General features: G+C 35.8%; 1 protein-coding gene and 2 pseudogenes across 1 annotated transcript in view; 2 read left to right on the forward strand and 1 right to left on the reverse strand.

Annotated features, from left to right (window-relative positions):
* LOC122351707 overlaps positions 1-3625 on the forward strand; it is a 7210-nt pseudogene extending 3585 nt beyond the window's left edge.
* Positions 3626-5773: 2148 nt separating this feature from the next.
* On the forward strand, positions 5774-6908 carry LOC122351708 (annotated as a pseudogene).
* A 1902-nt stretch (positions 6909-8810) lies between these two features.
* Positions 8811-16250, reverse strand: part of LOC122352003 (peripheral plasma membrane protein CASK-like) — an 85590-nt gene continuing 78150 nt past the window's right edge. The window contains exons 3-5 of the mRNA XM_043249466.1: positions 10271-10376; positions 9115-9192; positions 8811-8929 (exon numbers count right to left, since the gene is read on the reverse strand). Of these exons, the coding sequence (XP_043105401.1) occupies positions 8818-8929; positions 9115-9192; positions 10271-10376 (296 nt within the window). The 3' untranslated portion in view covers positions 8811-8817. The remainder of the gene's footprint in view (positions 8930-9114; positions 9193-10270; positions 10377-16250) is intronic.

A 16250-nucleotide genomic window follows, 5' to 3' on the forward strand; every position in this document is an offset into this window, starting at 1 on the left:
TTACCAAATGATCACACAAAAATAGTTAATTAACATAGTAAAGTTAAAAAGAAGTTAGTTAACATGCTTTTTAACATTATTTACTGCATCATGAACTAACAAATAACATTTTTAAAGCTTTTTTATTAATCAAGGTTAATAAAATAACTTAAAAACACAGAAAAATTTGTCTATATGTATAATTGTTCATTCTTATTATATGTTCATTACATATGATCTCATTTTAATTTCTACAGTTTGAATAGTTACAAAATTCTGTATTAAAATTTGAAAAAACAAAAACCATTAACCAATTATAATGAATGCAGTAAAATAATCGTTTACTGTTAGTTCATGAAATCTAAGGCATTGACTAATGTTAACAAACTAAACCTTATTATAAAGTGTTAGTTAACCATACTCCATTTAACTGTTGTAGCTGTGTTTTCATTGCTTCCATGCATGCATGCGTTTATTATCAGTAAGCTCTAAAATGCTCACATGAATACATGCTAGTTTCTTTTGTCACTTTTTTCTATAGACCCAAACACATTTTATATACTGCAGTTATATATAGGATCATCTGTAATAAATATATATACTGTGTATAGTGTGTAAAAAAACCTATTAAACTTATACAAGAACTGTAACAGCAATTTAACTGATACGATGCCTGATATATTATGTTTGACATCATATTATAGAGAAAACCAAGAGGTTAATCCGTAGAAAGAGCAGCACAGAACTGGTACCTCCTAGTGGTGAAACATCTTCTCATTCAAATGAGCAGGTTGCTCATAAGAGAGAGCTTAATACGTAACAGAAAAAACCACTGGCAGACAAATGGTGTAGTCACTGAAAATATTTAAATGCATACGCAAAAGATTAGTCATTTTAGGTCAGTTTTATTTACTATATATTAATAGTTTAATTATCAGTTCATTAAATATACAACATTGCTAAAAATGATACTATTAAATTTCTAAACAAATGCCCGAAGCTTGGTGCAAACTGTGCCACTGAAAATGAAATGTTTTCAGGATGTGGTTGAAAGTGCAAGCGCACAGGATTCCGGTATGTGGTGCACACCACATCTAAAAAAGAGTTTACATACCGCACAACATTCTACCAAGTAAAACGTCATCAATATGACTGCGAAAGAATAATTTAAGCATCATGTCATATGCAAGGAACTTTACAATCAATTTGTACCGAATGAAATGGTATAGTCTGCAATCAAAGCTGTACAGTTTCTTACTGCACTTATCTTGCTCTGCAGCTATGCTTTTTACCTTCATACGTTATCATCACGTAAGTTAGCAGGATTGGCAATAATATTTACAGCCTAGTCAGATTGTTGATTAATTTGCGGGACATCATTTTATGTTATTGGCGAGTAAGAGTAGAAGCACTGTTATTTGTGATTAGTTTTATCAACTGCAGCCCTTTAAAGATTTGTTGTGGTAGGTCTGTGTTGTTTAGATACAACCCCTTCTTAATGCTTGATGGTCCCATCACGTATAGTTTTCACCCATTATTCTTTTTCTCTGATGCAATCCTGCCATGCTTTGTGTCCACAATCATAACCATAAAGACTGCTTTTAGTAAAACATCAAACAATTGGGCGTCAAAGGTTAAAACAACAGGATTCTTTAACTAACAGAAAGCCCCAAATAACAGCATTTATTTGAAACAGAAATGTTCTCTTTAACACTACAAATTTCTAATGTTTCTCTATAATAATTTTATTCAATTTAGTGAATCCTTGCTCTCAAATAGCCCAAACATTTGAATTACCTATAATGGTTTCACAATAATATTAAGAAACAAAAACTGGATTTTTCATTATTTGTGAAGAAAGCAGTTATAGAAAGAAATGAGCAGATCCGTATGTTAGAATGACAAAGCTGTTCAGAAGATCAGACAAGCCGCCTGCAAGCACACTGGCAATTCCTCAAATTGAATAAATATGCATCTATATTCAATTACATGAAGATTGTTTAAATTGTGACTAAAAGTTATTATTTTTTAAAGCCCAATGGATGCTAAAAACAAAGGCTTCAAATTGTACTGTAATGTTGAATGGATGTAATTAATGGCTTATAAAACAGAGAGGTAGAAAATGTGTCTTGCAAAGATATCTGCTTAATGATGAAATGTGAAATTCTATTTTTGTGTTTATTTATTTGGAAACCCAGGTTTTTTGAGCATAAGAGACTTTCAGAAATATTAAAAAAAGCTTAATGATCCCAATTTTTGACCTGTGACTGGTGGTTCAGTGTGTTTTTCCTTATTCACTACGCTTTGGGGTCCAAATGTCCTCATACATCAGAGTATCATCAGTAAATTGTAAGCCAAATAAATCAAAAGCATATAAATCATAAAAAGAATGAAAAATCTAAAAAACTGTCTTTTATACAGTAGAAAAAAAAACATAACGTCAATGGAAATGTCCCACCCAAATAAACAATAATATTTTTGTATTAATATTTATATTAAGTAAATTTAGTGTATGTACAGCACAAATATATATAAAAAGTCAAGAGCAAAATGAGCCTAATTTACATTCAAAGATGAGAAGCTTTCTTTGTTTTCTACTTTCTTCTTTCTGTACTTCAGTTGCACATACATGATAATAAATCCTGAAGAAAGTCATAAAACCATGTCTTGCTCTTGCTCTCTATCTGCTTTAGCCATTCTGGGGCCTTCCAGCCAACGGAATAGTCTTGGTGGATCTCTGGAGATCAGAGAGGACACCCACTGTCATCTTTACTTTAGACATAATCATATCAGACCTGCTGATGTCGTGCAGTTTTTCTTCAGAATAGCTCTACTACAAAGAATAATGCGACAACTGGCAATCTGGAGCTCCAGCTTGCAATGCAGCAGAGCTAATCATTTTTTCATGCTTCTACATAAACCTCTATTGGCAACATGTGCTTCCTTTTGTGGACCAGCATTAATCGCTATACCACAGTAGTAAAACCAGACTACGCCTTTATTTCAGATCTTCAAACATACATACAGTCTTGTTGGATCCTCTGCTTTTGGTGTACCTGGCTAGTTTTCACTACAGCTGTGGGCATCTAGCATGGGGAGGTCAAAATGAATCTACAAATGAATGGGACCTGCTTTTTGGACCAAGTTGTCAATAGTTATATTCACTATAAAGATCAGTTCTAAAACTATCCACTCATAGGTGTGGTGATATTCTTCTTCATTTTGTGCTTGATGCTGGTCAGCTATAGCCTGCTGGTTCTCCATCTGCAAAAGATAAGGGAGTGAAGTCTAGTAGGTGCCAGATTTGGGCCTGGAGGAGGTCTGAAGGTTAGCAAGGAGAAAGATCCTGGCCTCGGTCATAATGTTTTGCCACTCTGCTTCCTACCCTACCATGTGCAAAGGATCATCTTATTAACATCCAGAGCATAAAAACTGTCAGAAGGAGTGCAGGATTAAAACGAGCACCATCTTCATTGTAGCTCTCAGCTGCTGCCTGCATCCTGCCCTCCAGCTGGTGTTTCTGGTTGCGTTGTTGTCGGGCCAATCGCAAGCAAGGAGTCAAACCAAAGACTGAGATCTCAAGACCCTGGACACACCTCAAATACATACTATAAATGTGACAGAACATGCTGAAGAAGTCAAATAAAAATGAAACCAACAAGCAACATCAAAATATTGGGAAATTAGAATAAAATTGATGTACCTTTGCATTTCCTGTGTGATACAAGCAGGAAGCTGTGAAGCATGCTAACCTCAGGGAACTGTTTGCATGTATTACTGTTCACCAAAAGCAACACTTAACGGCCAGTGTATAAGGTAGTGTGTGGCAGCTCAGCATATAGTACATACCACAACAGTGCTTAAAGAATGTGTTGGATATTAATGCCAACTAAACTTAAAGGCTTTGCATTAATGTTTTCGATCTACTTTTGTATCTATTAACTTATAGTATTAAATGTTGCACCAACATATCTTTGCACAGTCAGTTTTCATTCACTGCAGTTCTCACATGACAAACTCAACACATTCTGGAACACATCATTTGGTTAACTTTTCTAGGGTTATAACAGTTGTAAAGGCTGTTTGGTGTGGCTGGGTCTTACTAAATGATGTTTATATCCTCAGTGCAAGGTTAAAGATCCCTCACAACACTGGATGTCTGATATGTGTAGGTCATTGATTGAGTAAAAGATTGTTTTTGGAAGGGATTTTTGGAAGAAAAAGAAAGAGTATGTCTTTTTGTATCTGGAATCATTTATTATTTTATAGGCTAATCTGTTGAAGGTCTTGGTGCATATCATACGGTGAAAAATAGCTCTGAACCACATTCAGGTATTGTATGTGTGCTAAAACTACAACAAATTATATATACTTATATAATCATAAAATTTTAAATATAAAATCTAATCCCAGAAATCGTCAATATATGCGTTAGGCTGATTCTAGCATTTCTTTTGTACAGTACTTAAAATTGCAATGTGTCAAATAAACCACAAGAGGTCGTGAGCAGACAATTCTAAGTCCTTGACAGGTATCCTAGCAATAAAGAAAAGGAAAGACCAGTTTACAATAAAGCTCAGCTTTAGGTAAAAATATACAAAAAGCAGATATGTTACAAAAAAGCGTTATTGAAAAGAAACCAGAAGATTTTTGCAAAAAAGACTACATCGTACTGGAATGTCAGATCCAAAAAACACTTCTGCATGTGCCTATTATTTTAACTATTCTATAAAAATTTGTTTAAGCTACTTTGTGAAGCAATGGTAACAAAAAGCACCTTTCACAGTTTCACAGCAGTTCTACTATGAAAGCCAAGTGCTTCTGTGAAAGGAACCTTGCAAAAGAGAACTAAGCTTATCATTACTTATGCTCAGATGTCACTTCCTTTAGACAGCCAGTCTAGGGAGGCGGTCCAAAGCAAAGCAATTTACAGATGGGTTTTTACATACATCAGTGACTGCATTTACAGAGGTAAGTGTATTACATTGCCTATATCACTCATTATATTCTTACTCTGATATTGCTACTGACAAATAAGTAATTTACAATTAAAACTCTCTAAAATATATGTGTAATATATATATGCACATATTGTATATTGTGTGTATGTGTGTATGTATGTATGTATGTATGTATATATATATATATATATATATATATATATATATATATATATATATATATATATATATATACATACACACACACACACACACATATTTTTAAGAGTGTTCTACTTTTAATTTTAAATGACTCCTATGAACTGAATACAAATTTATAGCACAATTCAGTAATGAAAAGTCCACATATCTTTAACTTTATAAATCATATATAAAGATAAAGGTAAGAAAAAGACTTTAACATTTTTTTTGCTGAAATGTCTTTTATGAAATGCTGTAAAAACACTTTACTGCTGAAAAGTATGTAATAACTACAGAATATCTGCTAACATTATATATAGCTATATATATTTACTTTTTAAAACTTAAAGTCATGTTATATTTTCTCCAGAGAAATCAACTATGTTAACAAAAAAAGAAAACATGGTTTATTGGGAAAGTGGTTTATGAGCTTCTCCAATTGAGGTAAACTATTTCAGTAATGTAAGTGATATCTAAAGTTACTTCTGTAAACAAAGAAAAAAGAAACCTGAGGTTTTCATTAGAATATAAGTTTCACTGTATGTACTAACAGTAAACCCTTAGTTTAAAGTCAAATCTTATAATGTATAGCAAGTCTGACAACTAATTTTTAACTGCTATATAACCTTTTCAATTGTTTCTTTCCTCAGCTAATGGGAATCTTTTTCGAAGAAGCTAAATGGCAAGCAGATTCACATGCTGAATCTAACCTGTGCCAAACGTCCACTACAAATGTAGTTCTGCCCATTATCTACACCATTTTGTCTATCACCGGCCTGCCAGGGAATGCTATTTCTGTCTGGGTGTTCATACGTAAAATTGCCATCAAAACGTCCACTCACATCTACCTGATAAATCTAGGGATCTCAAACTTGTTGCTCTGCCTCACCATGCCATTCCAGGCGACATACTACTCACTTGGGACCAAATGGCACAAACACGACGCCATGTGCCAAACAGCAATAAATGGTCTAACTCCAGTGATCCACATCAACATCTGCATTGGGGTGATGATATTGAGCTGGGTGGCGCTCAGTCGCTTCGCCTCTCTGATTCAACACTCCCATGCTGATCGTCCCAAGCCGTGGCTTAAAGTTCTACCAGGTGCCTTCCTCTGTCGAAAAAAACATGCGAAACTGGCCTATGCGATGTGCGTACGCCACTTGGGTCATCGTAGCCATATCGGCCACATCCTTTGTGGTGCTGTACTCAATCAGGGAGGCTAAGAACGTGGATGGCAGCAACAGGGATGAAGTGTGTTACAGCGTAGGAGTGGAGGTTGGCGGGGAAGGATCTCAAGTCTTTGCGTTAGTGGCAGTTTCACTTTTTCTTTGTCTTCTTCCTGTTGGTCTTATGCGCTTACATGGCAGTGATCAGGCACATCTGGAGGTCAAGGAGAAGAGCGGTCATCTCAGACAGCCAGCGAGTCTACGCAAGAGTGTTTCGGAATATTGTTGTCATTATGGTGGTGCTGGTGGTCTGCCTCCTGCGCACGACCACATCTACAAAGCCATCTTCGTTCATATCGTCAATGAACAGTCTTTGCCCGCATCACCTCCCAGAGACGCTTGCCATCCACTGTCCGTGTACGTGGAGGTGAAGAGCATCCTGCTCTGCTTAGCAACTCTGCGATGTAGCACAGACCCCATCATGTACTTCCTGCTGGACAAGACGTTCCGTAAGCATACTCTTAGCCTGTTGAGATTACGTGCTAGCAAAAATGACAGTCAATCATCAAAGTCTAACATGGGACAGATATCTCAGGCAAGTGCGTGTCTTTAAACATTGCTTGAGAGAGGAAACTGTACACGAAACAAAAGGAGTCTCATTTTGAACGATGTTCCCTTACAGGAAAATGTTGTGTGGACGCACACAAGCATAGAAAAGTAAGAAACTTCCTGAACTAGATCTAAATAAAAGGGCATCTCTTTATATTGGATAACTTCCGCATGTCCATTGTTCTTTAGTATGGATGTTATGCTGTGAGAACTTTTGTGAAATGACAGCGCTAAGAAGTGCTTTATAAAAGAGGATATGAGGAGAGGCGCACAGTAGAACCCAATGCAAACAAGTATTTTGCAAGTTGCAATTTCCTTTAAAATAACAAAGTGTTTTGAAAATCTGCTACAAGTCAGACTGATGCTTCCATTCTCATGCCACATTAAATCGCAAAAGTACTTTGTGTAGCTTTAAATAGATAATTGTGTCATCATTTATTCATTTTCCTGTCATTCTAAACATCAATTCTGTAGCCTTAGTTTTTATGCATTCAGTCTTCTTCCAATCCCAAACCAATGACACCAATTCTTACTGTAATAGTGCCTGTAATACATTTATAATCTATAGAAGAAAAGATGTTGCTACATTTTTTATGTGAACTATACCACTGATGTGTTTTCTCACACATTTACAGCATGCATAATTAGTTTTACTTTTTAATAACTATTCAGGTTGTTTTTCAAACATATGCTATTGTTACAGTTCTCATGAGGGCTGCTTGCTGCTTTTTTTAGTACATTACATTTAGCCACTCTTCCGTTTCTATTTGCATGCTGGTCACTGTGGTAAATGCGATGAGCTTTCCATCATTGTAGATGTGTAAACAAAGCATGCGTGCACTTGCAAATGGTGCTTTTATTTTTTGCAGCGCACACATACTCACGAGTGTGTCACAGGTAATGATGCATGATGGAGCAGGTATCCATCTACGTTTCTAATGAAAGCGGCATTAAAGGTCATTACTTTACAGACAGTAAATATTAGATCCTGTCAGGGGTTTCAATATGGGCATCATTACTCTATAAAATAGAAAGATTATAGTTACCTATTTTGCTTTTGCACCGTCATTCTAATCTCAGGCAGATAGCTAGCTCCATAAAGCCATTTTACATGAATACAGTCAGTCTAATTAAAAGGCAAACCTGAGTCTCAGTGTAAGCAGACAGAAAAGTTGTATATGCCAAATATACAAACCAATTTGCAGAGAACAATATGAACGTATCAGTAAATCATAAAAGTGAAATCTTTCTTCCTTGATGAATAATGTTCAAAGAGCACAATATATTAAAAATAGAAATTGTCTGTAACATTATACGTCTTTGTTACTTTGAGCAACGTAATGCATCCTTTCAGCATAAATTTCTTTCAAAAATGCAAAAAAATTACAGGTGACAGGAGAAAATTATGATTCACAGACCTTTGTCATCAAGATCATCTTTGTTCTAATAAGATCTGATTGCCCTGAGGCTGGTGATGGTAGATTAGCATTTTTCTGAGACGAATGCAAATGCTTAATTTTCTCTTGCAAATCACACATTCAGTATAAATACAGACACATAACACACGAAAAATCCACAATACGGATACTACTCGTAACTTTGTGTTTGCATTTATTGAACACAGATGAGACATACAGTAAGATTCAGCGATTGTCTGATCAATGGCAAATATTTTGGGAGTCAATAATATTTTGCGCAGTAAATATAAATGTAGCAAATGTTTTTGTTTTCATGTTTAACTTTTAACAAATTAACATACTGAAAATAAAGATTTTTTAAAAACCTATGCACTTTTCCTCAGCGCAAGTAACTGTCCTGTCTTTAACATTTTCATTAATTGCAAAACTGATTGCAAAACTGGAGTTTTTCAATGGTGTGAAAACCGCTTAAGATATGTCAACGATATAAAAGGGTTTTGGTCAGCAGACATCTAAAGCACTAGACAGCACTGAACTTACCTTCACATCCCGGTGAATGATGTTGTTGTCATGGCAGTACCGCAAAGCCTCTAGGATCTGTCTCATGTAGTGACTAAAAAGAAGGAGAGCGAGAAAAGACAGAAACCAGTATTCATTTCAAACCTCATTGGCCTAGTTTACCTCAAGTGACTGTGATTAAAAAAGGTTACAATTTTTTTCTGTGTTTATCACTTTTAACAAAGAAATCTACAGCTTTAAGAAGTGCACAGGATCAGGAAATGGATTAAAGTGTTTTACCTGGCTACTGCCTCACTGTAAACAAAACCAGCGTCTGCTCTCTTCACGATCTCAAAGCAGAGATCTGCTCCATCCATGCTGAAAGAACAAGTCAGAAACTCATCAGCAATGTAAAGTCAAACAAAGATTTAAAATCTATTTCTGGTTCAACTTTACACATCTGCGAGAGATAAGAGCAAAAATATATATTTTGCCTAAACCCCTACACGGAAATCTCTTCCAAACTTCACCATACTGTATATTAAAGTTTAAAAACTCTTTTTGGTGTCTGTCTTGCTATTTCACAACTTTCAGTGTGTAGACATGTATTGCAAGACCCGTCTCGAGTGTGATTTTTGCTTCCCTGGTACTTGGCTATCATCTCTGAGCACAAATTGAACCATGAATTATGGACTGGGTTAAGTGTGGCCATTCTCAGAAATGAACACTTTCTGATTGAAAATCTTTCCAATGCTTAAAAACCAAGACCGTAACGGTGTTGTTTCCAGGGGGCAGACGAGTCCTAGAAGCCCCAGCTTTTGTGTCGGCTCGGATCTCTAAGGCCTTTAAAGAAAATCCCTTGAGAGGCAGCTGCGCTTCTCCAGATAAGAACTCACACTGAATGAAAGTTATTTGAGGAAAGCTCTGCACTTTAGATAAGCATATGAGCATTTAGCATTTGAGGAATTAAAAAGCTCACTCTATACTGCACAACTAAACCTACACCCTATTCCTAACAAACACGGGCCACTCAAGAAAGAGCAGAGCATGTTCATGCATTGTTTTGAGATGATTTTAGAGTTCACTGACCCAGCTTCACCACAATATGCTTCAAAATAACCTTGAAGTAACACAAAAACCCTTTTACATAAGGGCCTTATCAGGAACTAATTCATAGCACCCAAACTAATTGTGGTAACCCAAAAGAGACATCAAAAACACATCTTTGATCACAGTGTCCTCAATCTTTCTAACCCTAACCCTAACCCTTACATAGCACTGGGAAATAGATCGTCTAGAAATCGTCTCAGTACTTTAGTACTGTACCGTTAGTTCTGGAACTAACGTGGTGCGTAAGGCTGCATATACTAAAACCACATGGAAGTGTTGGACTTTCGTTGAATTTTAAATTTCATTGGAACAAAAGAACAAGCGAAGAACAGAGTGAAGGACTTACAACTCAAACACCATGTAGAGCATCCCATCAGAGCTGTAGGTCTCCAGAAGCTCCACTATGTGAGGATGTTTCAGCATGTGGCAGATGCTCGCTTCCCTCTTCAGATCTACAGAAAGACAATCAATTCAGGTTTATTAATAAAGCACGTCTTTTATAATACATATTGTTTCACTAAGGATTTTAATTTAGTTTAATTTTGCACAAAATAATCAATTTTTTATCAAATTAAAAAACACTAATGCTAAATTTAAACAATGTAATATTATTTAGACATTAATTGACATTTATAAGCACCTTATTTCACATCTGCATCTTTCATTATTAAAACTAGCTTATTTAGTAATTTTGCACAACTATAAAAATGTGCAAGACTGCACAAACAGACATTTGTGTGGATGACCGTGTATGCTTGCACACACACACACACACACACACACACTACACAGCTATCATACAGCCATTAGAAGACAGTAAAACAGTTGTTCACAAGCCGGATAAGCTGTACACAAACCCGACCAAAAAATGTAAATAAATGCATGAATAATTCTGCATGTGTGAACCACAGTCTTATCATGCTGTGGGTTTCCTCAGAGCATAGTCCACAGTTTAAAAGTCACACTTCCTTCTTCTTAAGTTCCACATAGACCGTTTGGTGCCATAAATGGAATGTGAGGGTCACATATATATTATGCTTAATTAAAAATAATCCAATAAAGCGCCAAAATGTACAAATGTACAAATGCACAGATCAATTAACGTATTCAAATATACCAAGCCATGCTGTTTAATCAATGCACAGACCAAGGAAATTACACAATGTGGCCCTTTAAAGACTTTCATACAACAAGGTTAATAAATGTCCTAAAATATACAATTATTTAATATTTTATGACAAGTCCTCTGGTCCCATTGAAAAATTCTGAGTAGGTTTTTGCCATTTCTATAATAGACAAATTAATTATTTCTTGTGAAACATTTTATTTAAAACCAATTCCATTATCAAACACTTGGAGAGGCTGTGGAGCTAAAAAAAAAGCATCAAATAAAAGACTAACCTATGCTTTGCGCCACAGTGAAATTGGCATATTATCAGAGACAGCTTTATAATTTTTTTTTTTTTTTATGGTAAAGTTAAAACGTCAATGTACTCTAGCTCAACCATCATGAAACGAACAGCTTTGCTTAAAATAGAAAGGGCAGATAAAACAGGAAATGTGCTCTTCAGAGTGTTGGACTCATACTAACCACAAAAATCATTACCATAAAATGCATCACAACATAAGCAGGCATTAGCTCCTTGCTCTTTCCTAAAACTAGTAAAAAAAAACCCCAAAACAAAACAAAAACTACTGAACATATGCACTACCTCCCTAGCAGAAAGTCCTCCCTCTTTTCCTGACTCGTTTCATCAGTTGTGACCCAGTTGGCAGGAGCAGGGAAATACCTCTTACTATACAGTATATCATTGCAGATTACAGCGAAGCTACACGGACTGAAAAAGACGCGTACAGTACAACACTGTCAGATGTGTGAGGTCAGCTTATTGCGGTGCAACGGAAACTACAGTTATCAACCCAAGTTCCCCTCGCTGCAAAACTTCAGTTGATAGATGTTCTGTGTTTATGTTTGACATGCTAGCATTTAAACCAACATCTGCTCAGTTGAACCTCTTCTCTGTCAGTGAGAACAAAAAGTAATAGTAGCCTATCCAAGAGAGCGAACATCAATCAGACCGACCGGCCCAGATGCTTGTTACTGATAAGCCATAAACCAGACACTCCCCTGAGTGATTTATGCAGACTACTCCATGGATCTTCTTTATCTAAACCACCACTCTCAAACACTGCAGATGAGATTTTAAGTTATGGGAGCCAATGGAGCAAAAGCACTTTAAACTGGGAAAAAATAAGGCCCATAATAAAAACCATAAAATAAAGTGTTTTTATGAGCCTTGACATTAACTATGATCCACTAATGTTTGACTAACAGACATTTTATCTTTAACTTAAACGGTTTAGCTTGCAAATTTACCAAATACCAAAATGTCAGACCAAGCAACATTTATCCAGATCATACATTACCGTTCAAAAGCGTAGGTTGAGTAGAATAACAGTAAACATTTCAATCAGATTAAACTGCTCAAAATATATAATTATAATGTTATAAACAGTTTATTAAACTAATGCTGTGGCAGTTCAGCCCAGTTGGTTCTACGATTTAATTTGTATTGAAGCTAAACAATACGTTGAATTTATTCAGCTACAAATAGCTGAATGGAACAGGTCATCGTGTAGCACCTCTTCTGTCTGCTCCAGATGTTTGAAGGTGGAGTGCTTAGGGAATTATGGGAGAATCTGGGACACTCGTGAAGAGAAGACGAGGTGCAATCTGAGATGCAGCTTGATTATCTGTGCAAGAAAATCTTTGAAATGAGAGGGTGAGATTTACTCACAGAGAAGAGGCAGTTTGGCTTGGATGTTTGGCATAACATTCCCACACAGTCTGGACACTCGCTACTCTCCATCTCTATCCAGCTTCCTCTTACAGAGTCTACCCCTGGGACATTCCCACGAGTATCTATGAGTGTCTACAAGGAGCCAAATTTTTCACATCACACTCCACGGCACATTACATATGACACTCTTGGTGAAGCACAGAAGATTTTACGGGTTATCTGGTGATAGTTAACTAAGCTGCCGGAATTTTTCAGTGTAATAAACCATGTCGACTGGCTCCAGCAGTAAGGAGAGCAGGAGCCAAGCCGACGGCAGATGTCCAGTACCTGAACGATCCCGCTCGTCTTCTCTGACAGATAAACACAAGCACAGACACACTGCTGACCTTCTGCTGTCCCCATGGACTCTGACACACTCTATCTTCCACTATGCACTCGGTGTCTGAGCATGTGTGTTGAAGAGATGGGCAGTACATCTGGTCAGAGCTATGGTCTAGTAATGCCCTGATGCATTGAACCATAGTGCAAGAAGAATAAATATCAGGATCTTAACTTCCTCCTGTTCCTGCTTCCTATAATTTTCACTACATTGTACAAACAATAATTTAGTGGTTAATCAATAAATCTTTTTTTTTTAAATGCTGAAATGAAGCTGATACGTGTTTATATGACTTGATTGAGTAATGCTATTATAATAAACTAAATAAAATATAGCCGCAAGCAGTGATGAGGGCCTCGCCATAAATGAATCGCCCCAAACACGGGCAAACCGTAAGAGATTTCAAAAATCCCTTCACAATTGAGCGTACCAAATGCCTTGTGATCATTTTCACAGAATTTAGTGGCTATGGTTTGGAAGTCTTCATGACGAGCATATCAAATTCCACAGAATGCGCTTTTAAACAACCTTGAATAGCCGACTTCCTGTTGGGTGGAGCTATGACCATAAAGTGGCTACAGTGTAGAGTTTCATATGAATATGTGCAAGTATGTGTGAATTTATACAGCCGGTTTTCTGGCTAAGTTAGGTTTTCGAGCATGTTAAGGCCAGTAAAAGCCCCTGAATAGTAAATAATAAAAACAAATTATAAATAAAAATATATACTCATATAAATATATAAATAAAAATATAGATGATAACAATAGTCCTTAGAAAAAGCTCAGCCTCTTAATAAATAAATTATTGCTGTCAAACGATAAATCACGATTAATCGCATCCAAAATAAAAGTTTGTGTTTGCATAATATATGATTATATATTACCGAGTACTGGGTATATTTATTATGTATATATAAAGACACACACATACAGTGCATGTCTTGAAATTTATTTTGGATGCGGTTAATTGTTTGGCAGCACTAAAATCAATAAATTAAAAGCAAGAGACATAATAGTAACCATCCAGTCATACGTTGACCATTCCCTACAATAAACACTGGGTTATAATAATTACACATGCAGCATGGACTGAATAAAATAAAATTCAATGAAATGTCATTTGCTTGCACTGTAAGGAAGAATGCAGCTATATTATTCACCCCTTATACAACATAAGGGTGAATAATTGATTACATTTTCTTTCTTGGGGATCCACTGTTTTATTATGCATTATCATTTTGCAGTCATGTCACATGCATAAAGCCACTTGAAGTGGGATGATGCAAAATCATGACACAGTTATGCTGAAATAGCTCCAATGCTTTGTGTGATATCCATTTAGGGCAAAGCACCCCATTTATGCTAACAGCACAATTGTAACATTTGTAGTTAAATGTTTCACCTTCTAGTATGTGACACAGATCCATTCATGCCTGATGCTAAATATTTTTACAACGGTTTGTGTGTCAGAGATACTGTCTCATTCAGCTATTTTGGGGGTTTTCCATACACCAGGGAAAGATATGCTGCACATTAACCGTTTGAATGTTTTGGAGAATGTGTTTCTCTTTAACTGCATTAACATTTAATGTCCTCCTCCTGCAATATAGCACATTTGAGACACAGAGGCGCAGAGGAGAAATATGGAAACAATCTGTCACCCTGACGCGGTAAATAAAGAGGACTGAGACGAACGCAAACAATCGGCCCATTTATAGAGCCAAGAATGAAAAAGATGAATACACAAACACATATATATATATATATATATATATATATATATATATATATATATATATATATATGTATGTGGCAAGGTAGGCAAATCAACCTGTGCAGAGAGAATTATATTAGTCTGTGACACAGGGTACCTGCTAAAGAATGAAGACCATCGCTCACACAGCGCCATAACTAATAAAGGGGTGAAATATTCTCACAATCATTGGGGCAATTTACAACCGCAAGAAAGACCTTCAATTCAGTGGCAACCATGAAGCCTCTCTCTCCTTCTCTCATGCTCTATAAAGAATGAAATGTATGGCAATCTCTTTGAAAGCAGATGAGAGTTTTGAAGGTTGCAGAGAGTGCATTGGTGCATATATTCTGCCCAAACCTATGCCTCAGGATGAGGACTTCCATATTAAATGAAAGGAAAAAATAAACATCAACCAAGTAAAATTAGAAAATGACATACTGAGAAAATTAACTGGGCTTTTTAATTAACCGAAACTAAACACATTTCGAAGATACCACTCGAACTGATTCAATCACAGAAATGAATAAAATAGGGGGTATTACATTACTGCTTAATGTATTATTATATGCAAATAAGATACGACATGAACATATGTATTTTGGCCATATAAGATTCTGGAGCCAAATCAAATCAAACAATGAATACATAACCAAAGTGTACCAGATGCAGTGATAAACAGAAAGGGAAAGAGATACAGATGTATAATTTCCACTAAAGAACATAAAAATATAAGGCTATATATACGTAAAGGCTATAAGTCCCAGAATGCTTATAGCTTTACAATGTCTTCCTTGCAGCCATAAAAATGAGATTAAAAAGCCCTTAAGGTGGACAGTGCTGCTGAACCTGAAGATATAAAGAGGAAAAAAAAACAGCAAAGATAATTAGAGCCAATGTAATGAATGAAATATCACGGTTACCTCATGAGCAGGCTGGCACTAGTTCACTGCTGTAATGCCTGAGCTTTCCATTTTATCAGAACACAGAAATACTGAACCTAATCACACGAAATCTTAAAGAATTGTTGAACAATTTAAAATATTTTTTTGTGAAATACACAAAAGTGCTGTTAGCCCTAGTAGTAAAGCAGAATAACAGCAGAGTAGAAATAAGTTCAAGTCAGTGAACGATAAATGAAATCTATATATTTATATAAATTCAAATTGCTTAAATCACATTATGAAGCAAAATAATAAAGTTGCTAAATAAATAAATAAAACCATAATAAACAGCTTTAATAGATTTTAAGCAAATGAAAAATTACTCCAGTACACATTTTCACTAAATGACCATTTAATCTGATTCAGAGAAATGAATCAAGGCTTGTGAAACTACTGTAATGACAGTCTGTGGGGAACTTCACGGCCTTTTAAAATGCACATTAAAATCAT

The sequence above is a fragment of the Puntigrus tetrazona genome, chromosome 9, assembly GCF_018831695.1.
Source record: "Puntigrus tetrazona isolate hp1 chromosome 9, ASM1883169v1, whole genome shotgun sequence".
NCBI classification, from domain to species: domain Eukaryota; kingdom Metazoa; phylum Chordata; class Actinopteri; order Cypriniformes; family Cyprinidae; genus Puntigrus; species Puntigrus tetrazona.